Raw genomic sequence first — 26,350 nt, 5'->3', positions numbered from 1 at the left:
GGTATCGTGCTATAAATGCAAACAAGGCTATGAAAGCCAATTTCAGAATGACCACCTGCTCAAAAGCTGTATGTGTATCATCATCATGATCACAACCTGCGAAAGAGCTCATTCTTCCCAATAAACATATCCAAACTCCATTGTCTTCCTCCAATGCTCGTCACTATTCCCGAGTACCTCCTAGTGCTTCTGCCTCATCTCGCTGATGTATCCGCCGTTTTTCTTCCCCTTGATCAATTGTGCGATTGATACGATCGTAGCAATCAGCATCAGCCCAGTCGCAGCCCATGTCATCCCGAGGAAGCGATCGCCCTTCGTCGCTGAGACGCCTATGTCATTTCCGTACTTGTTCAGGGCGTTGACTGCTTTGACAATCACTACCGTTGCGACCGCGCTAGCAGCTATCAGCGCGATTAATGCTATCAGGTCAACAATGACATTGCAACATGCGCTCAGTCGACCCTCAGTAAAGAAGCCGAAGATCGCGCCGAGCAGCGCCAGGCCCGTGAACACTATGCCGATTATGTACAGAACCTCCGTTGCTATCGAAGCGGTACGGATCAGGTTCTGTGCATCGGTGACTTCCTCCGGCCACTGGATATCGCCAAGGCTGATCTCATCTGGAAGAGCGCTCTGCACAATCTCCGTAACATTGAAGTGGAATGCTGAATTGCGAGGCGAGCAGTACGTCGTGTTCTTGCTTACGTCCGATCCGTTGGCGGCGGCGGTACCATTTGGCTCGAACATGCCCTCGCAGTAGTTCATTAGATGCACGGAATAGAAGTCCGAGATGTTGAGCTGAGATGCGATTTCTGTCGTTGCATCGTTGATCAGGTCGTTTACGTCCTCTTGGGCGTCGTTGATAAGATTGTCGAGGAAGCCACCGTCGCCGTCGGTGGTGTTGAAGGTGTCGCCGAGGTAGCCTAGGCGACTCATGTTGAGGGTGAGGAGGTCGCCATTTTGGAGGAATGAGCGTTTGCTGCCGGCGAAGAGGCAGAGGAAGGAGAGGATTAGGGCTGCTGCTGAGCAGAGGAGGGTGAGGATTGAGGACCACCTCATCGTGGTGAGTGTGCCTTTGGTGGTAGTTATGGTCCAATAGATCTTGCTTTCGATGTTGCTCGTGAGTTGTGTTGTGCTTAACAGTGGTTGCAGTAATGGTATTCTGTTGATACGATATTAGACGGTACAGGTCTTTGATGGTAGTGGAAATGGTATAGCAGACGAACGAAGCACAACGGACGATTAGTACAATGTATACAAGACAAAGGTATTAGCAGTGACAACGTTAGAGGTGGCGATCAAGGCACTGCGCCTCGCTTGGGTATTGTTGGGTTCGAAGACACGTTTTACATTCTTTGTGAAGACTTGTGACGGCAACAGCATGACGAAGCGCCCAGGCATACGTTGTCGTCAGCCATCTCGAAGTGATGGCTGGGGTATTGACTTGACCACTCGGGCACGATAGCGCATTCCTGGTCGCCTACGGAGGTACACAGATGGTTGTTACAGATGATGAAGGTTGGAAAAAAGCTGAGGTTGGTTATTGGTTCAAGACCAGGGGTACGTCATTGTTGATGCTAAGAATGGCAGGAAGGATCCACAAAAAATTTCCTTGCGGTAAACGTGGTTGGGCTTGGCGTGCTCGGGCCGCGACCGGTAGCCAATGATTCAACGCCATCTTGCTGTACCTGAAGACGAAGATCACACGTCTACCTTGCCTTTCGCGTCTCGAAGCAAGAATGAATATCGTAGCAGAGTACGTCGACGCCTCAAGAATTCGTCTCGGGATGAGTAGCACATCTGCATCTCAAAGAATCATGTCAAAATCTCGTCATTGCTGTTGCGCGAATGAGCGAGAGGGGGTACCTTTCAACCACCATAGACAAGAACACGCATAAGAATCGGTATAGTATGGTATAGCTAGCTGGAACCATGCACTGTAAGTCTGACATGAATGTGGTTGAGACAAAACAACAGGTGTCTCGCAAGAGTCAATAAAAGCAGATAATATAAACCTCGATCCTCCAAAGTAATTGCAATTTCGTATTCCCACCATCGACACATATTCACGGCGCAATGGCAAATATCGACTCTCTGCCTGCGGAGCTTCTTCATCTCGTCATGCAACATCTCGATTTGAACCACGACTCCAGATTCTTCATGCGCGCTGGCTCGGCGCGCAAGAGTCTAGGTCTTCGCTATCTGAGACCCATCGACAAGGACACAGACATGTCAATCTTCGATGCTATGCGCGTATGCCGAGTGTGGCGTGACATTGCAGTCGAGACTACGCTTAAAATGACCGGTGATTGGGAAGTGAATCACCCGTCGAAAGAAGGCCTGGGTAGGAGAGTACAGGTAGCACTTGCAATCGAAAACAGTATACGCCAGAAAAAGAAGCAACAGCAGTCGTATTACAAGACCTTGAAGTGGTTCGAGGAGACCCAGCGGAATGAGCTCTACATTTCGGATCAGAAGATGCCTGCGTACTTGGCGTATGAAAGGCATCTCGCGAGGTGGAGGTCGAAGATGAACGAATCTGGAGTAACGGAACCAGTCTTTGGCGCAGGCTGGACACGACTCCGGATCGCAAGCTGCTTCTTCTGGGTTATGGTAATATTGTGCATCCTGACTGCCACGGTCTGGCTAGCGTTGTCGTAACGCGAAGGATATTCTGAAGAGACTGCTTCAACAATCGAACCTCAGATACTTGCAGCCAGGATTGCAAAGGCCTGCAGCTAATAATCTTCTTCATCACTGCTGCTCTCGCTCTCACTCTCATATCTTGCACGACGCCTTCTTACTCTGTCCTTCCTCGGAAACAAACCGACATTCTCTTTCCAAGACAAATACTCCAAAGCAGCAGCGACAGCTTCATCTGTTGGAACTTCGCCATCCCCAATGATATCGCGCACTCGATCCAGCTTTGCCGTTGGCCATACTCCCATCTTCAAGAGAACCCAGCGAAGGGTCCTGTACGCGATCAGGATCTCAATCGCAAAAATCAGCCACCGTAGAAGGGGATGAGTTGAGTCGGGGGACCAGGTAATATTGAGACTTCGCGACTGTGATAATTCTAGGCCGGACCATTCGAACCAATCTTTGACCCAGGCTGGTATTTCCTCCATGTCTTCTACAACCACCCCGTCGTTATAAATTATTTTGTTTCCAAAGAAGATGTCACCGGTGCCAACAAGGCGGTCCCACATGGTTTGGGTGCCGAATGGGAATCCGTTGAAGCCAAATCCTCTGTTGATTTGTACCAGCATGCTAAAGGATTGCTAGTGTACGCCTTGAGTTGAGATGCTTGTAGTTGCGTGAACTGCGTTGAGGGCAGCACGATGAAATTCAGCCTGTTTATGTGCGATGTATAGCTATGCGTGCGAGTACTTCGAAATCCGATATCTATACAATTGCCTTACGATCTATGTATAACACAATGAGCCTTACATGAACCATCATCAGACAGACGACACAAAGGCTGCAGAAAATAGCTTGAACATACCTGTCAAACGTGCCGTGGCTGTGTAACAATGAATTTCGAGGCCGGGCTATTGCTCGGGCCATGATATGTGTTCCATTGTTTGATCCCTCGCTTCTGATTGCATGCTTCAGTTCGTGGAAGTCGATGAGTACTCCTGAGTCAGCGTTTCCAATTACCAAGCTCCACACATTGTGCTCGAAAATATGCACAGATCCACCACACATCACTCCGGAGAAGAAGGTAGATATCCTGCGAGAAAATGATCAGATGTATATGGTCGTACACTGAGAGAGCAGCCTTCAGTGATATACACTCTATGGAGATACATTGCAGAGACCAGCTCCCAATTTTCCAAAGTAGCAGACTATGACCTGGTATCTCCCTCGCTCGTCCACCTCTCCTAATCACCGTGATGAATTTTGACCAATGCCAACTGCCTGCCGTATGGATTGGGTATCTAGCCTCCTCGAAACCAGGAGATTAGCAGCAGAACTAAGGAAGCCACAGATGAAGCATTTGCAAGTGTTTCGGCTGCTGGGGAGGTGCCATAGCTTGTGAAGCCTGTTCTGAAAGTAGCTGTTGTGCCGTTCGTCGTTTGATCTACCGGCCCATTATAGATGTGTTTGTTCCAGAAGACGTCGCCGCCAATGCCAAAGATGCCGTTGTATTGCAGTCGAACCATGATGTTTCTCAGGTGGATATCTGTCCGATTATTTGCTGGTGCTCTCTAGTGGGCCAAGTTGTAATAGTTGCTGTGTTCGTTTGTTTGTCTAGGTGGTACTGAGTTCTGATTTAAGATGATACGACATGGTTGAGAGCGGTGCATGGTGCTTATATCACTATTCGGTCATCTGCAAAGGGCTCCAGGTCTCAGACATTGTCTTCACTAAATAGAAGAGGGAGTCGGCATAGCTTGAAAATGTTCGAGCTGGCTCTTTGTGCTGCTGAAGACATTCAATACATGGTTTCAGCCAACTGCACAGTTTTTGCACGACTGAGAGCATGGCATAGCTCAGTTAGTCTCTCCGTCAACACTAGACTTGGGCGTATTGTGAGCGGGTCTTAATCATGGTGTGTCTTAAAGCCCAGGCCGGTCTCCTGGACTCACCTTCCGAGACCTGTACGCGGAACGAATCTTGGTCACAGAGTGAGCTCGGGGATGATCAACGCTGGGCTTGACCGTCAAGGTGCGACTCCTGCGAACAATTTGTGACAATGGGTAGCAGAGGACAGACTGTACTACTACGGAAGGTTAGAATGCGCGTTATGCGACGCGTTTAGTGCTACTGGTAATCCGTAGCCTCGTCGGGGAGTTTGCCTATGTCTCCCTATTGGCTAGGTAAATATCCTAAGCTCATTCGCTCCAGTTGGAACAGCAGGGCAGCTCTATCGACCTGCGCCAAGGAACCGCAGCAACCGTGCAAATCACGATACTCTTCGCAGTCCGCTCGGCAACTCAAACTTCTTTCCGCGTCTTCTCGCATTGTGCACTTCCTACACTACAAAGTGGTTCTGGCACCATCTGCTTTGCTGTCTCTTGCAAGATCTGTAGAATCTGGGATGGCCCTGCCAAGGTGCAACCCCCGCAACATCGTTGCATGCAACTATGTCGATCGATGACACCAACTTCAGATGGTCCGCCTAAGCTGCCTCGGCGCCCCATGCTTTGCTCTCACTCTTGTACCTGTTTCCGACAGACTTCGACTTCTACTCTATCCCTTCGGCATACACGTCGAGATGTTTTGGCCGGCTTTGATCTTGGTGGCGTCACTCATAGAGGTCACGGCGAGCAAAGTGCTGGATTCCGGACATAACAGCGATGCTCATTTTGACTATGTTATCGTTGGAGGAGGTACAGCGGGCCTGGTCGTTGCATCGAGACTATCAGAGAACCCTCATACCAATGTCGCCGTTATCGAAGCTGGTGATTTCGAAATGAACAACCCGAACGTCACGAATACGACCGCGCTTGGCATAGCGCAGGGCACGAACCTCGACTGGCAATATGTGAGCGTTCCTCAAGCTTTTGCAGGCAATAAAAGCCTCATATGGAGAGCTGGGAAAGGCCTGGGTGGCTCCAGCCTGATCAATGGCGAGTCCTCTCCAGCAAGATGTGGCAGCTGCTGATATCTACCAGGAATGACATACATTCGCCCAGCCAGTTCGCAAATAAACCTATGGCCGTCTCTTGGCTTGGAGATTGATTGGGACGTTCTCTTCAACTCATCGACCAAGGGAGAACACTTTCAGCCGCCATCTTCGACCCTCAGCAATCTTGGCGCCTGCTATGAGTCTTCCGATCACGGCTTCGACGGTCCACTGGCAACCTGCATCAGTCCTCACATGGCGTCCGATGACACACACCAGATCTTCAACAACAGCTTCGAGACAATGGGCGTTCCTCCCAGGTGTGACTTCAATGGTGGCGAGCTCAGAGGCTTCGGAGTACAGATGGTGACTCAGGATGGGCTTGCTGATGTCAGAGAGGATGCAGCTCGCGCATATTACTATCCTGTTATGGACCGCCCGAATCTCATAGTGTTAGCCAACACAACAGCGACTCGCATTATATGGTCTGAAGATACTCCAAATGGACATGCAGTGGCTTCTGGTGTCCAGGTCCAACACCAGTCCGGACGCCTCTCTACTGTCCTAGCCGATCGCGAAGTCATCCTCTCTGCAGGCGCAATACGAAGTCCTGCAATCCTTGAGCACTCCGGGATCGGCAGTTCGCGAATCTTGTCTCAGCATTCCATTGATGTCAAGGTTGATCTCCCGTCTGTGGGTGAGAACTTGCAGGATCAAACAGTAATGGCTATTACTGCAGCTTCTCTGCGGAACTCCAGTGCTTTTCCTGCCTTCGTGGCTCATACTTCATTGCACGACCTTTTCGGCTCCGAAACACAATCGGTCTACGAATCGACACGTGCCAAGCTACCACAGTACGGTGCATCGATCGCTGCACAGAATGGTGGAGCGAGTAGTGCGGCAGTCCAGCAACATCTTCTGGAGACCCAACTCGATCTCCTCATGAGTTCCAACACACCAACCTCAGAGATCGCACCTGCAATTTTCGGCGACTTCATCGGAGGCGTGTTCTGGCCTCTTCAACCTTTCAGTCGAGGTAGCGTCCATATCAACAGCATGAATACGACGGCGCCACCCACAATCGATGCTAAATTTCTCCAAATCGACTTTGACGGTCAGGTAGCTGTCGCTACTGCCAAGTTCGTCCGCAAGTTTTTCTTGACAGCCCCTATGTCCGAGCTTGTCAATATCTCAACCTTGCAGCCTAATTTTGAAGTTGTGCCAGAGGATGCAAATGATGACGTCTGGCTTGACTGGCTCAAGACTAATTCATCGGTGGCTCCAAATTATCACCATCTGGGTACCTGTGCGATGCTTCCGAGGGACATGGGAGGCGTGGTAGACAATGATTTCAGGGTCTACGGGACTGATAATGTACGCGTCGTCGATTTGAGCGCCGTTCCCTTGCAGGTTGCCGGCCACTCAACAGCTTTGCTTTATGGGATAGCTGAATGGGCGTCTCAGAAAATCAAAGCAAGGACGCACCTGCCTGACTGATTAGATCAAGTTATGGTTTCGAGCCGGGCTGATGCCAACTCAAAAGCCTTATCACAAGTCCTCACACGACACGAACTTCTGCTCACTTGAGCTTGCTCTGTCGTAGTTTGCAATGACTTCTCGTTTTCAGCAACCTGAAATTTCCGTCCTCAGGGCGTACACATCCGGAATCCTGTAGATGATTACTGTCCGGCGTTCTTGCCGCATTTCTACATGTATTCGCAAAGCGACTGTGACTGTTCTGTGCAAGGTTCCACGTCTGAGCACACCCTGCTAAGTAACCAGTTGCGCATCGACTTTCTATGGCGCTGAGGTAATGCGTTTGAATTGGACAGCAGATCATTGAATGATCGAATGATTAGAAAGACAACTTGAAGCTGTTCAAGTTGTTCCTGGAGCCGTGCTTCAGTGCTGCAGTGGTTACTGGCCTTAGGAGCCTAACCTAAGAGGGACAAGCGCTTCCCCGACCTCGGAGACTCCAGCCCCGAGCTGCAGCAATTAACCTTGCGTGAGTCGAAACTTTTTGTAGTCAAGTCGTAGAGGTGCTCGGTGAGGAACATCAACGAAGCTTGGGTGCCAAATAGAGCAGTACTGCACATATTACGCTACAACCGAACAATCGCCTTCTGAGGTCCTGCTTGTAGCTCGAAAGCACTATCCTATCGCCGCATGGCGGCCACACGGCGCACAGCAGCGCTTTTGCTGCATCGCGCGACACAGACCCCCAAGCCATCCACGAATACCTTCTTCCCACAGATCCGAACAAAGAGCACGAATTCGACTTCAGCGCTCGCATACAAAGCGCTGCATAGGCGGTCACCGTTACCCTTGCCAGTAGTCGAACCGAACCCGTCCGGATCCTATGGCGCCGCCGCCGCAGTGTCGAGCATTCTTTACGAGACACCAGCTGTGTCAACTGCACCTCCTCAGAAGCATGTCCTAAACTGTCTCGTACAGAATGAGCCGGGTGTACTCTCCAGAATTTCGGGTATCCTAGCAGCCAGAGGTTTCAACATTGACAGCTTGGTTGTATGCAATACTGAAGTCGAGGATCTATCTCGGATGACTATCGTGCTACAAGGTCTCGACGGTGTCGTCGAGCAAGCCAGAAGACAGCTCGAGGACCTCGTGCCAGTTTGGGCTGTGCTAGATTACACCGATGCTCCGCTCGTTCAGCGCGAGCTGCTCCTTGCTAAGGTATCTATTCTAGGACCTGAGGTCTTCGAAGAGCTGATGGAGCATCATCGAGAGATTACGCAGCCAGATAGCTTGTCCTCGAGAAGCGATAGTGAAGGTGAAGAAGATCCTAGCGATGTCGAAAGAACAGCCGAGCAGCGTTTACAAGAGCTTGAGGGCACTGAAGAACAGCAGAAGGATCAGGGCATGATGGAGAAAGCTAGACAAATGCTGGGAGCTGCCACAAACTACCATCCAAATCGTCTTGCTGTCAGCCAAGCTCTGAGACATAAGCACGAGCATTTGGAGGCGATTACCCATCTGACACACCAGTTTGGTGGTAAGGTGCTGGATATCTCGACGAATAATTGTATCGTGGAAGTGTAAGTACAGTCCGTTGACATCCGTAGGGGACATCTTGCTAACGCCCTAACTCTCACAGATCAGCCAAGCCTACACGTATTGATTCATTCATGAAATTGATTGCACCCTTCGGTATTCTCGAATCGACAAGAACAGGTCTGATGGCATTGCCGCGGTCGCCTCTTTATGGACCGAACGAAGAGCTTGAGAAGGACGCTGGCGATCTTGTGGACGCGAGCACACTGCCTCCCGGCTGAGCGGCTGGAATTCCAAATTTTGGGTACTGGGGTGGACGCCCGAATGGAGAAGTGATACCCTTGAAAAATGGTGAATTGCAGGTGGCATGATGCGGAATTCCCAATGGCCCTATGTACAACCGTGGTATAGGTGTTGAGTTGATTGTACTTGCAGATCCGTGAGGCGTCATTCGCATAGTAGTCGTGGCATCTTGCTCTTTGCCAAGCCCAATGTATATGACATTTCTTGCATCATGACATCTGCGACACTAACGAGTTGCTCTTCTTCCAGTTACTATGCAAATACTTGAGATTTGGTCTCTCAGGTGTCGACGTAAAATATACAAGGAGGACGAACGTTCAGTTTGTCGAGAAAACTTTGGTGCAACGAACGTTGATGCACGTCAATCGGCCACATCTCAGATTCGCGAGCAAGACCAGGATCGTTATTCGCGGATGACATTACAACATCGCACGAGCTCAGAACCAGCATGTCGTCGTATCTTGCAGCCCTACCGCCTTTGAAGGAGTTCTTCCCGCCAACGCCAAAAGCACTTACACTCATACAGACTTTCTTCAAATGTTTTCCACTGGTGAGTACTGACACCACTTGACAACGATCGGATCACTTGGCGGCTCCTGCGTGTATCAGGCAGAGCGTGTCTTTGACAGCGTTCCGAGACTACCGACACTTCTATGTCGACGCCCTGCTAACATAAAGTCTGCAGGTCTCAATCGTACAATGGTTCGCACCATCCACGCCCATGGGCCGAACCTCCCCAGCGCGAGCCTACCTGAATCTTCCCGGGCGCTACGCCTGGTCACTAGCTGAAGCAGTCGGCCCCCTCAATCTCATATACATCCTCTACAGCCTCCCAGCTAAGTTCCACCCGCTCTCCTCAACAACCACCACAATCAGCCCTTCCACAGGTCTCTTCGGCACAGGTCTACCTATCACCCACGAAATCATGGGTCTGCTCTACGTCCTCCACTACATCAACCGAGCAGGCATTACGCCCCTGTTCGTAGCACCAAGCATGTCACCCATCTGGGCACCTGTGGCTTTAGCGATGGCGGTCTTTCAATTCTGCAACTCGAGCAGTATAGGTGGATGGGTCTGTTATGATGCTCAGAAGCGCGCTGTCAATTTATCCTCGAACAAGGCCGTCGATGCAGCGCTCATCTCACCGTTGTCCATCCTCGGCATTATCTTGTTCATCGGCGGACTAGCAGGAAATATCTCAGCCGAATGGCATCTTTTCGATCTGCGACGCGGCGCCGCGAAACGAAGGGCGAAGTCAGAAGGGAAAGCGACGGTCACGTATGATAAGGTGTATACTATTCCTGAGCCGAAGGGGCTGTTCAAGTATGTGATGTATCCGCATTACAGCTTGGAGTGGGTGGAATGGGCTGGATACTGGATCCTTGGAGGTGCGTGGGGTTTAGGCTGGAGCTGGAGCGTGAGTGCTGCGTTGATGTTCTTGGTTAATGAGGTGACGACTATGACACCGAGGGCTGTTGATGGGGTGAAGTGGTATGAGAGGAAGTTCGGGCAGCGTGCTGTGGCGGGGAGGAAGGGTGCGATACCTGGTGTTCTATGATGCTGGAAGAGGTGACTTTATAGAGAGGGTAGGACAAGAGCGCAGCAGAATCGACAGAATGTCATGTTTCGATTTGAAGGCCCAAGATCACATAGACAGTCAAGCGAGCACTTACGCTTCAAGCAGAACCTTTGTTCGAAGAAAGATAAGTATCCAAAGCAACCGACCAAGGAACCTTCCCATCCGGATACCCCTGCTCATACTGCTCAGCATCCACCGGCACATCAACTATCGCGCTTCTCGTCCAGATATGCGCTGCTTTCCCCAGCATTTCCTTCGTCAAGCCATCCATGCACCCGCCCTTCACAAAAGCCTCCCTCTTCCCATCAGTATGCACAAGCCTCGTCCCGCATCCTCCGCAAAACCAATGATAGAATTCACCGATGTCTTCGTGCACTGTAATCCAGCACGCGAGGTACCTGTTTGATGTTGGAAGTGGGAAGAAAGGGTAGATAGCTGAGATTCCGAATGCGGAGGATGATTGGAGGCGACAGGAGGTGCAGTGGCAGATGTGGATGTGCAGGGGCTCTGGAAGCGGTAAGGTGAGAGTTACTTTGCCGCAATTGCAGTGAGCTTTCATGGCCATTTGCTGCGAACGTCGGAACTTCAGATATAGGTATCTGGTAGACTGCCTGTAGTAAAGCTATCCCGGAAGAGGCCGCTAAACGACGACTGAGCGATGATGCGGCTATTACTGCTCGGCGCGTTTTCAGTGACAACGGAGAGTTACTACGCCTGTGCTGATACTGGTGAGTCAGTAGTACGCCCTATCGCATTGTTCGCTGCTATACGCGGGGCATTGAGGCCAGGCGGACAATCAGCTTAGCCGCATTTCCAACGTGCCAAACGCACAGCAAGCGGCCAATCTGATTGTCCGTCGAAGGAGCTGCGTTACCTGGTCGCGGAGACATTCGTTCCGTCTGACCTGACACCAATAATCCCGAACCTCACCAAGTTGGACGCGGACGTCGATGTAGCATATTGGCGTCCTCCTGGGTCATAGGAAGATGGTTCGAGATAAGACACGAAATTGTTGAGAAGCTTCAGAAATTGTGAGTTTGTTTGCTAGAGATTCATGCTCAGATTGGGCACTGAGGAGGCCGCCAGGGATGAACTTGTGGGGCATGTAGCGAGATCGGCGCCGCAGGATGTAGAAGCCTGAGGCAGGAACAGACCCTGCCAAAATGATGTCGATCCAGCCAACGAATGTGCCCCGCGATGCCGCTAAAATTTCGTGATCAATGACTATTTTCTTACCGCTCAGGTATTTTATCTGGCGTCCTCCTCAGTTGTCATTTCTCTCACCATTCAAGCATATCAAATCCGCCAAAATGGTTCAATCGTGAGTACTCACATCTCGGCCCTCGGGAGGGCCCCAGTGCTAATATGTGGCTCTTAGATCTATTCTCGGGTTTCCTCGCATAGGCGCCAACCGTGAGCTGAAAAAGGCCACGGAAGCGTATTGGGCGGACAAGCTCTCCCAGGAGGACCTCCTGAAGGAAGGAAAGAGACTCAGAGCAGAGCACTGGAAGATACAGAAGGATGCGGGCATCGATATTATCCCCAGCAATGACTTCGCGTACTACGACCATGTCCTGGACCACATTCAGCTCTTTGGGGTCATCCCGGAACGATACAACAAGAACAACCTTGCCCCAATTGACCAGTACTTTGCTATGGGTCGAGGTCTCCAGAAGCCAGACCAGGGAATCGACGTGCCAGCCCTAGAGATGGTCAAATGGTTCGACTCGAACTACCACTACGTCAAGCCTACACTTCAGGACAACCAGGTCTTCAAGCTCTCCGAGAGCCCTAAGCCAGTCGTCGAGTTCAAGGAAGCAAAAGAGGCGGGTATCACAACGAGACCAGTGCTGCTAGGCCCCGTCTCCTTCCTTGCCCTCGGAAAGGCAGACCGAGGCCAGAGCATTGATCCTATTACTGCTCTTGACAAGCTGCTACCGCTTTACGAGGACCTGCTCAAGCAATTGAAGGCCGCAGGTGCCGAGCACGTCCAGATTGATGAGCCAATCCTGGTCTTTGACCTTGAGGAAAAGGTCAAGGATGCTTTCAAGCCAGCGTATGAGAAGATCGGTGCCCTTGGTGATGCCGCACCCAAGATCACGCTCGCTACCTACTTCGGGGACATTGTCCACAACAAGGATGTGCTGAAAAACCTCCAGGGTCTTCACGCTATTCACGTCGATCTCGTCCGAAACCCAGAGCAGCTCGAAGAAGTCATTGGAGCTCTTGGACCACAGCAAACCCTCTCTGCTGGTGTCGTCGATGGACGAAACATCTGGAAGGTCAACATGCAGAAAGCCATTGAGGCAGTCGAGACTGCCGTTCAGAAGCTTGGCAAGGACAGAGTCATTGTCGCCACCTCAAGCTCCCTGCTACACACGCCTCACTCCCTAGATGCGGAAAAGAAGCTGGACGCTGAAGTTATTGACTGGTTCAGCTTCGCTGTCCAGAAGGTGTCTGAAGTTGCTATCATTGCAAAGGCCGTCAACGAGGGCCCAGCTGCCGTTCGGGAGCAGCTCGATGCCAACGCCAAGTCTCAGAAAGCTCGAGCTGAGAGCAAGCGTACCAACGTTGCCGAGGTCAAGGACCGACAACAGAAGGTTACAGAGCAGATGCACAACCGAAAGGACCCCTTCCCAACCAGAATTGCTGAGCAAGAGAAGAGACTCAACCTACCAAAGTTCCCAACCACCACTATTGGATCATTCCCACAGACAAAGGAGATTCGAATCCAGAGAAACAAGTTCGTCAAGGGCGAGATCACCGCTGAGGAGTACGAGAAATTCATCGAGAAAGAGATTCAGGATGTGATCAAGATCCAAGAGGAGCTCGACCTCGATGTCTTCGTTCACGGTGAGCCTGAGCGAAACGACATGGTTCAGTATTTCGGTGAGAGACTGGACGGTTACGCCTTCACACAAAACGGCTGGGTCCAGTCTTACGGCTCTCGATGCGTGCGACCACCAATCGTGGTTGGCGATATCTCGCGACCAGCACCAATGACCGTCAAGGAGTCGAAGTACGCCGCCTCAATCTCCAAGCGACCAATGAAGGGTATGCTCACAGGTCCAATCACCTGCCTCCGATGGTCCTTCCCCCGAAACGACGTCCACCAATCCATCCAGGCACAACAGCTCGCTCTCGCCCTACGAGACGAAGTCGTCGACCTTGAGAAGGCCGGCGTCTACGTCATTCAAGTCGACGAGCCAGCCCTTCGAGAAGGTCTCCCTCTCCGAGCTGGCAAGGAGCGAACAGATTACCTCAAATGGGCTGTTGACTCGTTCCGTCTCGCCACAGCCGGCGTTGAGAACGGTACCCAGATCCACTCCCACTTCTGCTACTCCGAGTTCCAGGACTTCTTCTACGCCATCGCCGCCCTAGACGCTGACGTGCTCTCTATCGAGAACAGCAAGTCTGATGCCAAGCTTCTGAAGGTCTTCGTCGACGAGGCGTACCCCCGACACATCGGACCAGGTGTCTACGACATTCACTCTCCTCGTGTTCCGTCTGAGCAGGAGATCAAGGACCGCATTGCCGAGATGCTGCAATATCTCAAGCCAGAACAGCTCTGGATCGATCCCGATTGCGGCCTGAAAACCCGTGGATGGAAGGAAACCAAGGCCGCTTTGACCAACATGGTCAACGCTGCCAAGTACTTCCGTGAACAGAAGGCCTGAGCTATTTCGGGTGATTTTCCAGCACTCGGGAGGACCCCCGTGGTCAAATGTTGTGTGAATTGCGGAGTTCAGGTGGCTTAGAATTGAGGAAGAAATGGCATGGTTATGGTGATGAAAAAGTGTTCAATATGATACCCCGGGTGCACCCCAGCTAACAAAGTCGATCTTAACATCGACGGTTGGCATTCTAAAAGTTATACGATGTAACGATAGTACCCTAGTGGTATCACATGCATTCAACAATGTATGATAGATAATAGATTGATTTGGCTCCTCTGGAAGGACGCCAGCACACAAAATCGTTATTTTTCTTCTTCCTCTCACGCACATGAATTGCATTGATTTCGTCCCGTCAGGAGGACGCCAGCACACAACGTGCCATAGTTTTGCTTCTTTTCCTCAAACCTAGGCTTTCAGTATACTATAGCTTTGCCTCTTAACATTATATTGCTTTACGCCTCAGTTCAGTCTTAGTTCAACCTAAGTGCATACTCACATCTTCTCGAGTATTCATACGACGTGGGCGGTCGCTTCCTTTCCGCTTCATAGATACTAGTAGACCACTTCAGTTCACAATCCAGGTTTCCAGAGTCTCTAGAGTACGCCACGATCTGAGGTCGACCTTGCCCGCCGCCTCCTATTCATTGTGCATTAATATTCACGCATGCTCACACCAGCCGAACTTACTTACAACAATGCCACCACCACACCAAAAACACAACCACATCCCACCATCATTCACCAAGAAAAAGTCCCAAACCCTATCAGAAATCAGCAACCATGACACAACCGACTACAACGATAAATCACCCAAGGGCACAATCGACAGCGAGATAATCGACCTGATAGACGAGATCAATGCGTTCGAGGGGTACGTCACGACGAGTTCTTGTGCTGGACGGGTTGCTGTGTTTGTGGAGGGGAGGAAGGCGGTGGCATCTTCGGCTACTGTGGATGGGGGAGCTGGAGTTGCGTCGTCAAGCAACAACGAGGATGGAGAAGTAGCTGGAGATAGTGCTGAAAGTGCTATCGACGGGCGTCAAACGAGCAGAGGCGCAGGACCAGGCGGCAAAGGCCACGGCAACCGCTGGCTCTACGTCTCCCACGAACCCATCCCTTCATCACATCTCAGATCAGCGAACCCGATGGAGTTCCACGAGCTATTCCAGCTAGCACCACAGCCACAGTGCTTACCCTCGACCGCCAACAACCCGCCCCGCCTCATAAAACTATCCTTCGCCCCCCTAATCCTGCACATCCTCTGCGCAAACCTCCACGCCGCAAAAGGTCTCCTCGCAGCCGCAATAAACGCCGGCTTCAGGGAGAGCGGGGTGCAGAGTCTCAGGGCGCTGGACGATGAGGATAGTGGTGTTATGGTGGGGATTAGGACTGCGGGGGTTGGGTTTGAGACGGTGGTTGGTGTTGTTGAGGAGGTGGGGTGGGAGGAGGTATATAGGAGTTTGGTGGGGGAGGGGTATTTGAGGATGTGTGTTGGGGTGGTTAATGAAAGGTTTGGGTGGAATGTGGAGAGGAGGGAGAGGTTGAGGGGGGAGTTGGCTGGGTTGAGGGGGTTGGAGGGGAAGGAGAGATTGTGGGAGGAGAAGGGGGCTAGGAGGGAGAGGATGAGGGTGGAGGGGTTGAGGAGAAGGAAGGAGCAGGAGCAAGCGCAAGAGGTGCGGGTTGGTGGGAAGAATGGGGACGTTGATGAAGAGGATGTCTTGGATGGTGGGGTTGTTGCTTAATGCTACCTGAACAATCTTCCAGCAGATGTCAGCAGACTTGTAGGAACCGACACGAGATACTCGATCACAGCAAAATCAGAAACAGTGGCCCCCAGAGCGAATTGCTACTGCTACTTACAGTCCGATCTACAACCGCGCCGAGCATTTGGGCAGTCACGCCGGCTTCCTCCCTCTCGCCATAAACGGCCGCCTCGTCGCATGTCCCTGCATGGTAACATCCTGCCCAAAATCAAGAACAAGATTATCCTCCAGACCAACACTCGCGAACAACCCCTTAATCTGCGACTCAGTGAATCCATGATGAGCAATAGTGTTGGCCGACGGATGATCCCGTGCCTTATCATCCATATCATGCGAGAAGAAATCCAATATCATCAGTACACCGCCCGGTTTGAGTCTTCGAACGAGCCGCTGCGTCACTGTCGATAAGTTCTCAAAGTGGTGGAAGCCAAACCCAACGGCTACGAGATCGAAGTCGAAGAACTTCGGGTCATTGAGAGATTCTGGTTCTCCGGCAGGATCGAACAGGTTGGCATTGAAGGCTTGTGCGTTCAGCTTCTCGCCGTCTGTTTCTGTGGAGAACCGCTCATTGTACTCGGTTACCATGTTTGGGCTGAGATCGAGGCCGATGAATTCTGTTGCGCGGCCAGCCAGGATGTTGGTTATGGTACCGGGGCCGCAGGCGTAGTCGAGGACCCTGATGGTTTTCTGCGGGGACTGATCGTTGGGCTTTTCGAAGGTGGAAGACGGCTCAATGAAGTCGACGCCTATTGCTGAGATGTTGGAGAGGATGAACTCGTGGGCTTTGTTGATTAAGTTTCCGAATTCTCTTTGAGACTTTTCTGAGTTGTAGGTCTTTGCGACAGAGCTGGTGTATTGTTAGGGTGTTGTGGCTGAGTCGGGAAGGGTAACTTACTCCCAATGAGATTTGTTCCTGTCATCGTGTGACATGCCGTGTGCATTGTGGTTGTGATGATGACGGCGGTGGTCGTGGTCACCCATGGCTTCGGCTTGGTGGACCATGTTGTAAAGATGAGACTTCCTTGGGCACTGTTGGTATTTGGACGGATGATGCTGTTTTACTGTATTAATACTTGAGTATGGGACGGAGTCAAGACAGTCAGTTCTATAAAGCTTGTTGAAGGAGACATCGGAACATTCGTGACGGAGACTTCCATGGAAAGCTCCGTGAGCTCGATTCACGTTCTCGGAGCAAAACCATAGTTTCTATCACTTCAAGTTCTGATACATACAGAATGAAACATAGCATCGAAGACGTGCTATCATACTAGGGAAGCTTGCGTGGACTCAAGCGATTGTTCGTTTGGTGCTAAAAAGGCCTGAACAATCCCTGCTTGCCCTGGGGGATGCTTCGATATGCCGGAACGCGCTACGTCAGCACTTTACGCGTGAAACGCGCTCAAGAACATGCTTGCGGCGAAGGTAGGGGAGCTTAAGCTTGACATTTCTCTGTCGCATGCACTGTATACGTCGTTGGGAAGCATTTGATAGTTCCCAAACCCATCAGTTAGCATAATTGGAGCACGTCAGTTATTGATCGCGAAAGGTCATGCCGAGAAGAAAATCTACAGGGGTAGTCGCGACGTCCGCACCTGCCTCGTCGAAACGCAAGCGGCAGTCAGCAACCGAACTGCCGTCGACGATAGCATCACCGGCAGTAAGGTCGTCGAAGAGGACAAGGACAATAGCTGCGTCCTCCCTTGCGAGTCGTCAGACATCTAAAAAGAGCAAATACTTTGAGCATTCCGAGGAGGAGGTCGATGATGGTAGTGATGATGCGGAGAGCGAAGCAGGTGGATCAGAATCAGAATCAGGCTATGAGGATGAAGATTTATCTGTAGCCGAATCACAATCATCCGCTTCTGAGGAAGAGGACGACTATGATTCTGAAGAAGACAAGAAGAAATCGAAAAGAGGTCAGAAGGCGAAAGTGAAAACCGATACTGCTGAACGGACGATTGATGGAAAGAATGACCTCTGGCGAGAAGGCGTAAAGACCGGGCTAGGACCTGGTAAACAGGTCTTTATCGAGAAACCAAAAGCGAGAGGAGACGGCGGCATAAGTTACGTGCCGGAGCGCATACATCCACATACCTTCGAATTTTTGAAGGATTTGAAGAAGAATAATGATCGAATTTGGTTCAAAGCACACGATGCGGACTATAGGACATCATGGAAAGATTTTGAGAGCTTCGTAGAGAGCTTGACAGAAAAGATCGCAGAGGTCGACGAGACGATACCTGAGCTACCACCGAAAGATCTGGTTTTCAGGATCTACAGAGATATCCGTTTCTCATCCGATCCAACCCCGTACAAACCTCACTTTTCAGCTGCTTGGTCACGTACTGGTCGGAAGGGACCATATGCGTGCTACTACGTTCAAATCAAGCCCGGCGGATGCTTCGTAGGCTCTGGACTGTGGCATCCGGAAGCAGAACCTGTAAAGCAATTGAGGACGGATATTGATCAAAGGTCAAGTCGAATTCGAGGTGTGTTGACGGACCCCGGGATCCGGAAACATATCTTCGGTGGTATTGGCAAGGATGAGAATAAAGCGATCAAAGCGTTTTGCAAACAGAACGAGGAGAACGCCCTGAAGACGAAACCGAAGGTAAGCTACTGAAGGATCTGAGCGTATCTGCCATGCTCACAATCACTAGGGATATGAAGCAGACAACAAGAACATCGCACTTTTACGCTTGAGAAACTTCACGATAGGACAAAAAGTGTCCGACGAGGAAGTATTGAGTCCTAGTGGTCTGGACAGGATAATTGAACTCATCAGAGTCATGCATCCCTTCGTAAGTCTTGCATCGGAAATTGAGTTCGTCACAGTGCTGACTGGTAACATCACAGGTCACCTACCTCAATAGCGTGGTAATGCCCGACGAAGAGGCCCCCGATAATGAAGATCAAGATGAATCGTCTTCGTCTTCAGGCGAGCAGTCGAGCGATTGATGCGCCGCTTAGACTGAAGGTTCGTAAGCCTTAATGTCGCACTACCATGCGCTGCGCGAAAAGCTACCCAAGGGGCTGGCTCCTCTGTTCCGGAAATGTTGCCCGCATTTTCGCTGTCATGTCGAAACCTGGTGCAGAGATCGGCATTTTCGTAGCGCAGTTCTCGTTGGGCGCAGCAGGGGTGATTGGCATCTATCGAAATTCATTCTTCGATCGTCCCCGGAAAAGGGGCAGATTGTGAAGCACGGACTGCAGTCCCAACCCACCCCAAAACCAAGGGCTCGTGCCGCCGCGACTCGCATTTCTTGAAAGTCACATGACTGCGGGCGCCATCTTAGCTTCGTCAACTGATTCCGTCAAGCTAAGCTCATTCGAGGGTGCGATCGACCAGATTTCCGTCAGCTCGTTTCGATCCAGCCGCGTGACGAAAATGCCAGGCGTGTCTTGGAAAAAGACGGGGTCTTTCAAGATCTCGCTTCGTGCAACACTGGCTGTTACACAGCACCATTTTGTTCAAGTCCTGACGCTGGGCTTGTCGAATCCTCGCGTTCGTGGGAGGCCTAACCCATGCTCGCTACGATACAGTACAATATGCGCGCCAATTACCTCGGGCCAGAGTTGATGCTACATGCGTAGCAGCGACTGTAGTCTCTGAAGCATGTGCGCGTGCGTTGCACGGTTCTTGCTCTTGTGAAGTTTTCAAATCTGGACCCAACCGGTGGTTGCGCAAGGATTTCCCAACAAGTGATGCATGAGTCCTGATCTGGTTGTCTGTAGATGAGATGCCATGTTACTGCAGTGGCGCACTTACCTTCGATATGCCCAGCTGCCATGTGTTTCTCGCGGAAGCGAGGTCTCCTTGCCTGTCACACCGCTTCTCGAGCACACACTAAGCTGTCAGATCCCGCGCTATATCCCAGCGGTGCGTCGCGAGGAGGGCGCAGGTCTTGGGCAGCCAATCAGACCTAGGACAGTGCGGCACGGAACCAAGACGGGCTGGCACGCCCCGCTTGCGTTTCGCCAGCCTACATTCTCCTCATGGGGACATACAAAGTCTCTCTGTGCATCTAGGGCGGTCGATGCCACGGTTGTCAGATTAGGTAGCGACTCCTACAAAGTGGTAAAAAGCCAGGTGGCAGATGGCGTATCTTGAATAATGAGCTTCTGCGACGCCTGATCTCGTGCAAAATGCGCAGGAACGCCCGAGCACACCATCGTCGTCATCATTTTGTTCAAACAAAACGCTGGTCGGCACTAAACAGAAGTCATGCCTGTACGTGCTGCAGTGCTAGTGCAGTACTGTTCGATTTGGAGATTTTACTGCAACGAAGACTTCTTAGTTCTCATGCAAATGCTGGGAGACCGGTCGTCAGCCGCTTATTTGTGAGTCGTTGACCTCATTCCTGCTCTCGCATGTCTACGAGAAGCGCTCAGGGCTTCGTAAACAAGGATATTACGGTTGTGATGCAGCATGTCACAGGCATCATAAGCAAGCAAAGACGGCACCAGCCTGGTTCCGGACGTTTCCATGCACTTCCTAACCAACCTGAAAAAGTCAAACTTGCACTCTTCCGTCCTGTCCAACCCCGGCAGATCACCTTCAATTTCATGTCAACAGCTGTCATGATCGGTGACCACGGATAGAATGGAGATGATATTTGAAAAAGCAACGATTAACCCTGCTGACGTGTTTCATGATTTTCAACCATAACGCTTCTAACGGTCGTGGTTCTGTCTAATCATAAACCATTCTTTCGAAGCCGATCCGGTTCAACTGAGATGGCGAGGCGTCCTGATGACACTGCAGCCATAACTATACAGCACACGCCTCAGTTGACCTGCTGAAGAGCTCTCCGTTCAACACCAGCCAGACTGCTCGTCACCAGTAATCGCTGGGCGGCGACTTAGCTACATACCAAGTGCGGTGCGCCGCTCTTAAGGTACCTGGTTCGAACGTGCAGACTGTGATCGCACATTTTATTGGATACCAGACGAGCATTGCAGCAAGGCCTCTAGGTTCGGCACTCGCTAGCTTGCAGAGGTCCATACCCTGCGCTGTGCAAACTGGACAGGTCTAGTTTCTTTAGCGCGAAAAGTTCAACGGCTTATAAATACCTATTGAATATTACTATAAGTCTGAAACTTTATATAAAAGTACTATAGATATAACTATAGAGCTCTACTTAGTCTTAAAATATAATATCTTATATATAGCTTAGTAATAAGGCTTAGACTTTCTTAAAAGTACTTAGCGTATTAGTTTCTAAAATTTAGAGTTTCTAACTAACTACTTATCTTATTAAGCTATAGATATATATAAAGTTTCTTTTAGTATAAAATAAAAAGCTTAGACCGTTAGAAGTAGAATATTAAATATACTCGTAATAAAACTAGCTTAGAAAGTTTACTACTTTAGAGACTTATTTAATAGCTAATATTATAAGTATTAGAATCTTTAAACCTAGAATTTAAGCTACTATATATCTTAGTATTATAGTAAAGAAGCTATATATAGGTTTTAAGCTATATACTATTACTTAAGGTGAAGTTAATACTTAAATCCTATATCTTATTATAAGCTTCTTTAAATATCTACTAAACGCTAAGAATTATATTTATAGATCTATAACTTACTATATTAGATTATATACTATAGAAAAGCTTACTATTAAAGTTTTATAGAGAAAGACTAAGTATTAGGTAAGATATACTACTCTAAATCTAAAAATACTTAAATATTAGTTATTTTTTAGATAAACTTTTATTCTTATAATATTATTAACTTCTATAAGAGTAGTATATATAGTTCTTAAGCTATAAAGTTAAGAATTTACTATAATTTATTCTTAGCTAAAAGTGCTTCTTTTTAGACCTATTTATTCTTTAACTATATAGATTTATCTCTTACTTACTTCTAACTAAAGGTGTATATATTTAATACTATATATAAAAGGTATAGTAGTTTTAATATATATATAATCTACTCTACTTATCGTTAGAATCTATATAACTTTTACTTAAAACTTAAATTACTCTAAAAGTAAGAAGAATATATAGTATATAAACCTAAAACTTATATGTCTTACTTAGTAAAACCTAATAAACTATATATATAAGTAATAGGTTAATACCTTTTCTTATTAGATTTCTAGAGTAAAGTTAAAAACCCCAGTAAAAAGTCCGACTTTAGGCCCTTATTTACCCTATATATAATAAGAAAAATATAGATTTTAGATCCTATACTTTCTAAGTAGTATATAAACTATATACTATAGAAGTTTTGTATTATATACTTGCCCGTAGCTAAATTTATAAGTAGTCGACTAAGCACTTTTTTGGTGGGGCGGCCTGTCCAGTTTGCACAGCGCAGGGGATGACTTGCATCGCGTGCTTGCCCTTCTCATTGGCTGCGAGAGATGGAGCGATATCCACAGCACGAACACAAGTGCCCCTCCTTGTGGGACATACACTGTACGAGTATCCGGACGGACAAATTGACTGCTCTGAGCACGATTTTCTTCGTAGCAGGTCTCACCAGTCCGGCGGCCTCGCTTTCGTGCGGGACAAGATCTCGTGCTCTTCATGTCATTATTATATCTGGTTGTCACCGTGAGTTTGATAACTCTGACCGACTTTACGAAACCAGATGTTCCCCTATTCTGTACGTCCCTATATCATCCAAGACTGTGCTTTTTGCGCACGGCAAGATTTGAGTCCCTGGTTTCCAGGTACGGTGCTTATCGGAGATATTGTCTTCTTATTGGTGTTGTTAACACTTCGCCTGACTTGCGGCACGGCGCCGAGGGGCGCATGCACTGGCGCGAGCATAGCGTGCATGGAAATGCATCATGTGCCAGATGACGATACTCGTTCTGGGATTATAGAGCTAAGCGACTCATGGCAGTCATTCAAGGAAAAAACGAGTCTGGTCCAAACAGGGGCTGTACGCGCCTTCGTATGCAGCCAGACCTACGCGTGGTCATTGATATATCATAATTCTTACACACCGTAATATCCTGGGGACCAGTATTGGGCACAATAGCAGGTATGCGCGGTATGGAGCCCTAACGCTTTATAGCAAACGGAATGGGAATGAGCAGGAAAGAGCACGGTTCATGCGAGACCCAGCGTGCTGGATCCTGCGCTAGCTCCCACGCTATCGGCGCCTTAGACTCGGACGCCGCTCACCATCCTCCACGCTTTCCAGAACTTGAAGCCACCGTTGCCCTCTTTCCGACTTGCTCGACGCGCACACCTGGCGCACCCAGCACTGGCATGGCACTTACCGGCTCGCCACGCCCGAGCAAGCTAGTGAGCCCCAGCAAGCGTAGACTCGCATCTTGCGCTGGTGTCACGCCGGGCTGTTCTGAGTTTCTGGCACTCGGGCCCGCCTAGTCGCTAGTATGGCGAGCCTAAATCTAAAGTCGCCCAGCTATCCTTGGGATGGATATTCGATTCTGTACGATCCACTCCTTCCTGTCCTTACAATGCACGCCAATCATGGGCAACCGTCCTTAGGCTGCTTGTCAACTGAAGTGCAGCTTGCTCGTCACTCTTCTCCAATACGTTCATCTTGCCTCACCCATGCCATTCCTCTTGTTCCACCCTCACCCACCCATCTGTCTTTTCGGCAACCACTCATCTTCCTCAACCTCACTTTCGCCTTCCTCTCACGCCTTTCAGCTGAGGTCACTCTCGAACCACTAGACCTGGAGTGTCACACATCCTGTACCGTATGGAAACGCATATATCCGGATCTTTTGTATTCTTCACTCAACACTGGCACTGATCTGGAAGTAATTTTTCGCTCCGGCGACACGGCAGGCCTATTTCTCACTTCAGTCATTCCGTCCTACCATATACTTGATTATCGTGCGTTTCGTTTGGCTCATTGTGTTTTCGTCAGTCGATCTTGCTGGTTCAGTGGTCGCATTGGGTCTATCTTCAACATCGCACCTGCCGCAGCAAGCGTGGTACACGACCTCGCTCCTTCCCCACCTTCAAATCGGTCATTACTTCCTTGTCACTCATCGGCGACTTCGGCTCGTTCCTGTCCGTGTGTAACCAAATAATCGCCCAGAAGTATCGGCAGTCGCCCGTCGGGAAGATAGACTCGAGAACATATTGGCTATGGCACAGATGGCAGACCCTTCACGTCCTGCATATCCGCCGCCGCAGGAGTATCACCAGGGCTATGCGCAACAGCATTCACCTCCTCGACCAGAAGATAACCGGACTCCATATCCACCTCCGCCAGATGCTGGTAGACAAGGCCAATATCCTCCTGCGCCTCATCCGTATCCTCCGCCGCAGCAATGGGCGGGACACCCCCAAGGTCAACCATATCCGCACCCTCCACCACCTCAGCATTATGTATGAGACCTCGATCTGGGTGCAAGAATATCGCTGACCACAACAGGACCCCCAACACCAGGCCTACCATTACCCTCCACCGCAAAACCAGCCAGGCCAAGCGCCAGTTCACCCCGATCCCTACCGCCTGCCCCCTCTCTATCCTTACTACCCATCCCCTCAGTATCAGCCCCAACCGGCACCAGCACCGAGGCAACGTACGGCGATAGCGTGCAAGTATTGCAGGAAGAGAAAAGTATGCAAGACACCTTTGTGAGCGATGTGGGTCGGCTGACAAGATGTCTAGATTCGCTGCTCTGGCTATGATAGCTCTCCTGATGGCCGTTGTCAAAACTGCGTTCGCTTCAACCAGCAATGCCTGTTCCATCCCGTCTCCTCGCAAGCCGCATTCGTCCCTGCTGCTGCTCTGTACGGTCCAGGTGGTCCAGGTGCTCGCGCCCCCATGGCTGGATCGGATGGTCAAGGTCAGAATGGCCAAGCACAGCCTATGCTGTACGGAGCACATGGCCAACCTCTAGGCCCGGCTGGTCCGGGCGGTCAGCCACAGTACGCTTATCCTCCTCCGAATGCCCAGCCTCCACCACCACAGCATCAGGGTTATCCTCCAGGTCCTTACCAAAACTACCCACCACAACATTACGGCCAAGGCCCTCCCCCACCGAATGGAGCCCCTGCTCAATATGATCAAAATGCTCATCAGCCTCCACCAACCGCATCGAGCGATCGATCTGACCGGGGAAGCTTGAAGCGAGGTCCACCTGAAGATGACTCCCACGAAAGTGCCGCCAACTCACCTCACCCGAACGCAAGACCTCGTCATTCGGCTTATGAGGGTCGTCCGAGTGGAAGCTTCGAGCATCAAAGCCCTACATCACCAGCAATGTCTACCATGAGCTATCAGTCATATCCTCAAAACAACTATGGCAATGGCGCCCAGCCTGTCAAAGGCAACAATTCACCTCCCGCTGGACTGACGCCAAATTCGATCCATAGCTTCAACTCTCCTCACGACAGCAGAACACCACCTCCAGCACAGCCAGGTTCTGCTGGCTCTTCACAGAACGGCCGTAGCGGGATGAAAGTTCATGAAATGTTGGGCAGTTCCAATCATCCTCAATATGGTCATGAGCAGCGAGGCAAAAGCGATAATGAGATGCTTAGCAAGCTCGATGGCAAAAAATAGCGCTCTCGAGCCGAACCACTCTTGCTCTTTGAGAGCTGATTTTCATTTGTTCAAAGTACGACATACAATGTTGGGGCAACCCGAATTTACTTTCCTTACGCAGTCCAGCCGTAATCAGATTACAGGAGGTGGACGTCAAAATGGGCAGGCTGTTTGAGCAATTTCCGCACGAGATTCCCAGAGACATGAGGAGGCTTTCTGATTTTGCGTCTTTTTGTCTGCAAGACAATAAGTACCTGGGTGGTTGTTTGATCTTTTCAATCTGCGTTTTCAGTATCAATATGGGTGGCTTTCTGATTTCTTCACGTTCTCGAGCACAAAATGTATTCTAGTCAAGCAACATATTTACCTACTGCTCCCATCTTTGTCCGCTCGGTATCGAGCAGAGACTGGGTGGCTTGGGCAAGCAGCATGTTGTCACTATCCTTGAAAATACCAAATCCAAAGTGTTGCAATCGCGGCAACGTAGTATGTGCACCTAATTCCAAAGGCCTCTTGCATCGTTGCATGTTTAGCGGGGCGCTCCTTCTCATCGCGCAACTCGGTTCCTGCTCGTGATGTCGTAACTTTCCTCTCAATCACTCAACTATGCCGGGTGTAACCTAAACTGCTTATCGACAAGACGGCTCATGCCCACGGCACCGCTCGTTATCGAGCGTGTCCTCCTCAGCTGAACAGCCTTCTCGCATGGCGCTTAGTGCCCATAATGGATGCTTCATGCGTAACATTTTAACTTTACGGACTTGAAGGTCCGACTTTGCGCCACTCTCGCTATGGACCTTCGACCGAAGGGCAGAGATATCAACAAGAGCGAAATGACAAATGATCACTCGACCAGAACCCACAATCGCGATGGCGAGATCCCCAGTATCCAACTCGGGATGTCCACATCAGACAAGGGACTTCTACTCGAAAATCGGATTTCCACGC

At 50.1% G+C, this 26,350-nt stretch overlaps 11 protein-coding genes across 11 annotated transcripts; 8 read left to right on the top strand and 3 right to left on the bottom strand.

Moving 5' to 3' along the window:
* Positions 1–180: 180 nt before the first annotated feature.
* Positions 181–1,059, bottom strand: PMZ80_005925 (uncharacterized protein; the record flags this gene model as incomplete). Its single annotated transcript, XM_064874342.1, has 1 exon — positions 181–1,059. The coding sequence occupies one exon, from the start codon at positions 1,057–1,059 to the stop codon at positions 181–183; it is 879 nt and encodes a 292-aa protein (XP_064730064.1).
* A 1,017-nt stretch (positions 1,060–2,076) lies between these two features.
* PMZ80_005924 (uncharacterized protein) lies at positions 2,077–2,661 on the top strand (the record flags this gene model as incomplete). The annotated part of the gene is made up of 1 exon (XM_064874341.1): positions 2,077–2,661. One exon carries the CDS (start codon positions 2,077–2,079, stop codon positions 2,659–2,661), a length of 585 nt encoding a protein of 194 aa, XP_064730063.1.
* Positions 2,662–2,738: 77 nt separating this feature from the next.
* PMZ80_005923 (uncharacterized protein) lies at positions 2,739–3,269 on the bottom strand (the record flags this gene model as incomplete). The annotated part of the gene is made up of 1 exon (XM_064874340.1): positions 2,739–3,269. The coding sequence occupies one exon, from the start codon at positions 3,267–3,269 to the stop codon at positions 2,739–2,741; it is 531 nt and encodes a 176-aa protein (XP_064730062.1).
* Positions 3,270–5,623: 2,354 nt separating this feature from the next.
* PMZ80_005922 (uncharacterized protein) lies at positions 5,624–7,069 on the top strand (the record flags this gene model as incomplete). The annotated part of the gene is made up of 1 exon (XM_064874339.1): positions 5,624–7,069. The coding sequence occupies one exon, from the start codon at positions 5,624–5,626 to the stop codon at positions 7,067–7,069; it is 1,446 nt and encodes a 481-aa protein (XP_064730061.1).
* Positions 7,070–7,738: 669 nt separating this feature from the next.
* Positions 7,739–8,865, top strand: ILV6 (acetolactate synthase, regulatory subunit; the record flags this gene model as incomplete). The annotated part of the gene is made up of 2 exons (XM_064874338.1): positions 7,739–8,628; positions 8,688–8,865. The coding sequence occupies 2 exons, from the start codon at positions 7,739–7,741 to the stop codon at positions 8,863–8,865; spliced, it is 1,068 nt and encodes a 355-aa protein (XP_064730060.1).
* Positions 8,866–9,335: 470 nt separating this feature from the next.
* On the top strand, positions 9,336–10,445 carry PMZ80_005920 (uncharacterized protein; the record flags this gene model as incomplete). The annotated part of the gene is made up of 2 exons (XM_064874337.1): positions 9,336–9,437; positions 9,573–10,445. The coding sequence occupies 2 exons, from the start codon at positions 9,336–9,338 to the stop codon at positions 10,443–10,445; spliced, it is 975 nt and encodes a 324-aa protein (XP_064730059.1).
* A 1,331-nt stretch (positions 10,446–11,776) lies between these two features.
* Positions 11,777–14,143, top strand: MET6 (methionine-synthesizing 5- methyltetrahydropteroyltriglutamate--homocysteine methyltransferase; the record flags this gene model as incomplete). Its single annotated transcript, XM_064874336.1, has 2 exons — positions 11,777–11,787; positions 11,845–14,143. 2 exons carry the CDS (start codon positions 11,777–11,779, stop codon positions 14,141–14,143), a joined length of 2,310 nt encoding a protein of 769 aa, XP_064730058.1.
* A 695-nt stretch (positions 14,144–14,838) lies between these two features.
* Positions 14,839–15,885, top strand: PMZ80_005918 (uncharacterized protein; the record flags this gene model as incomplete). The annotated part of the gene is made up of 1 exon (XM_064874335.1): positions 14,839–15,885. The coding sequence occupies one exon, from the start codon at positions 14,839–14,841 to the stop codon at positions 15,883–15,885; it is 1,047 nt and encodes a 348-aa protein (XP_064730057.1).
* A 153-nt stretch (positions 15,886–16,038) lies between these two features.
* PMZ80_005917 (uncharacterized protein) lies at positions 16,039–16,908 on the bottom strand (the record flags this gene model as incomplete). Its single annotated transcript, XM_064874334.1, has 2 exons — positions 16,039–16,753; positions 16,802–16,908. The coding sequence occupies 2 exons, from the start codon at positions 16,906–16,908 to the stop codon at positions 16,039–16,041; spliced, it is 822 nt and encodes a 273-aa protein (XP_064730056.1).
* A 547-nt stretch (positions 16,909–17,455) lies between these two features.
* Positions 17,456–18,864, top strand: PMZ80_005916 (uncharacterized protein; the record flags this gene model as incomplete). The annotated part of the gene is made up of 3 exons (XM_064874333.1): positions 17,456–18,517; positions 18,567–18,707; positions 18,763–18,864. 3 exons carry the CDS (start codon positions 17,456–17,458, stop codon positions 18,862–18,864), a joined length of 1,305 nt encoding a protein of 434 aa, XP_064730055.1.
* A 5,130-nt stretch (positions 18,865–23,994) lies between these two features.
* Positions 23,995–25,420, top strand: PMZ80_005915 (uncharacterized protein; the record flags this gene model as incomplete). Its single annotated transcript, XM_064874332.1, has 3 exons — positions 23,995–24,237; positions 24,284–24,472; positions 24,524–25,420. 3 exons carry the CDS (start codon positions 23,995–23,997, stop codon positions 25,418–25,420), a joined length of 1,329 nt encoding a protein of 442 aa, XP_064730054.1.
* Between the last annotated feature and the right edge of the window lie 930 nt (positions 25,421–26,350).

This window comes from Knufia obscura (genome assembly GCF_036327395.1).
Source record: "Knufia obscura strain CCFEE 5817 isolate CBS 148926 chromosome Unknown scaffold_6, whole genome shotgun sequence".
In the NCBI taxonomy this organism is placed as follows: Eukaryota; Fungi; Ascomycota; class Eurotiomycetes; order Chaetothyriales; family Trichomeriaceae; genus Knufia; species Knufia obscura.
Note: the sequence above shows the minus strand (reverse complement) of the source record. Positions and strands in the feature narration are given on the sequence as shown.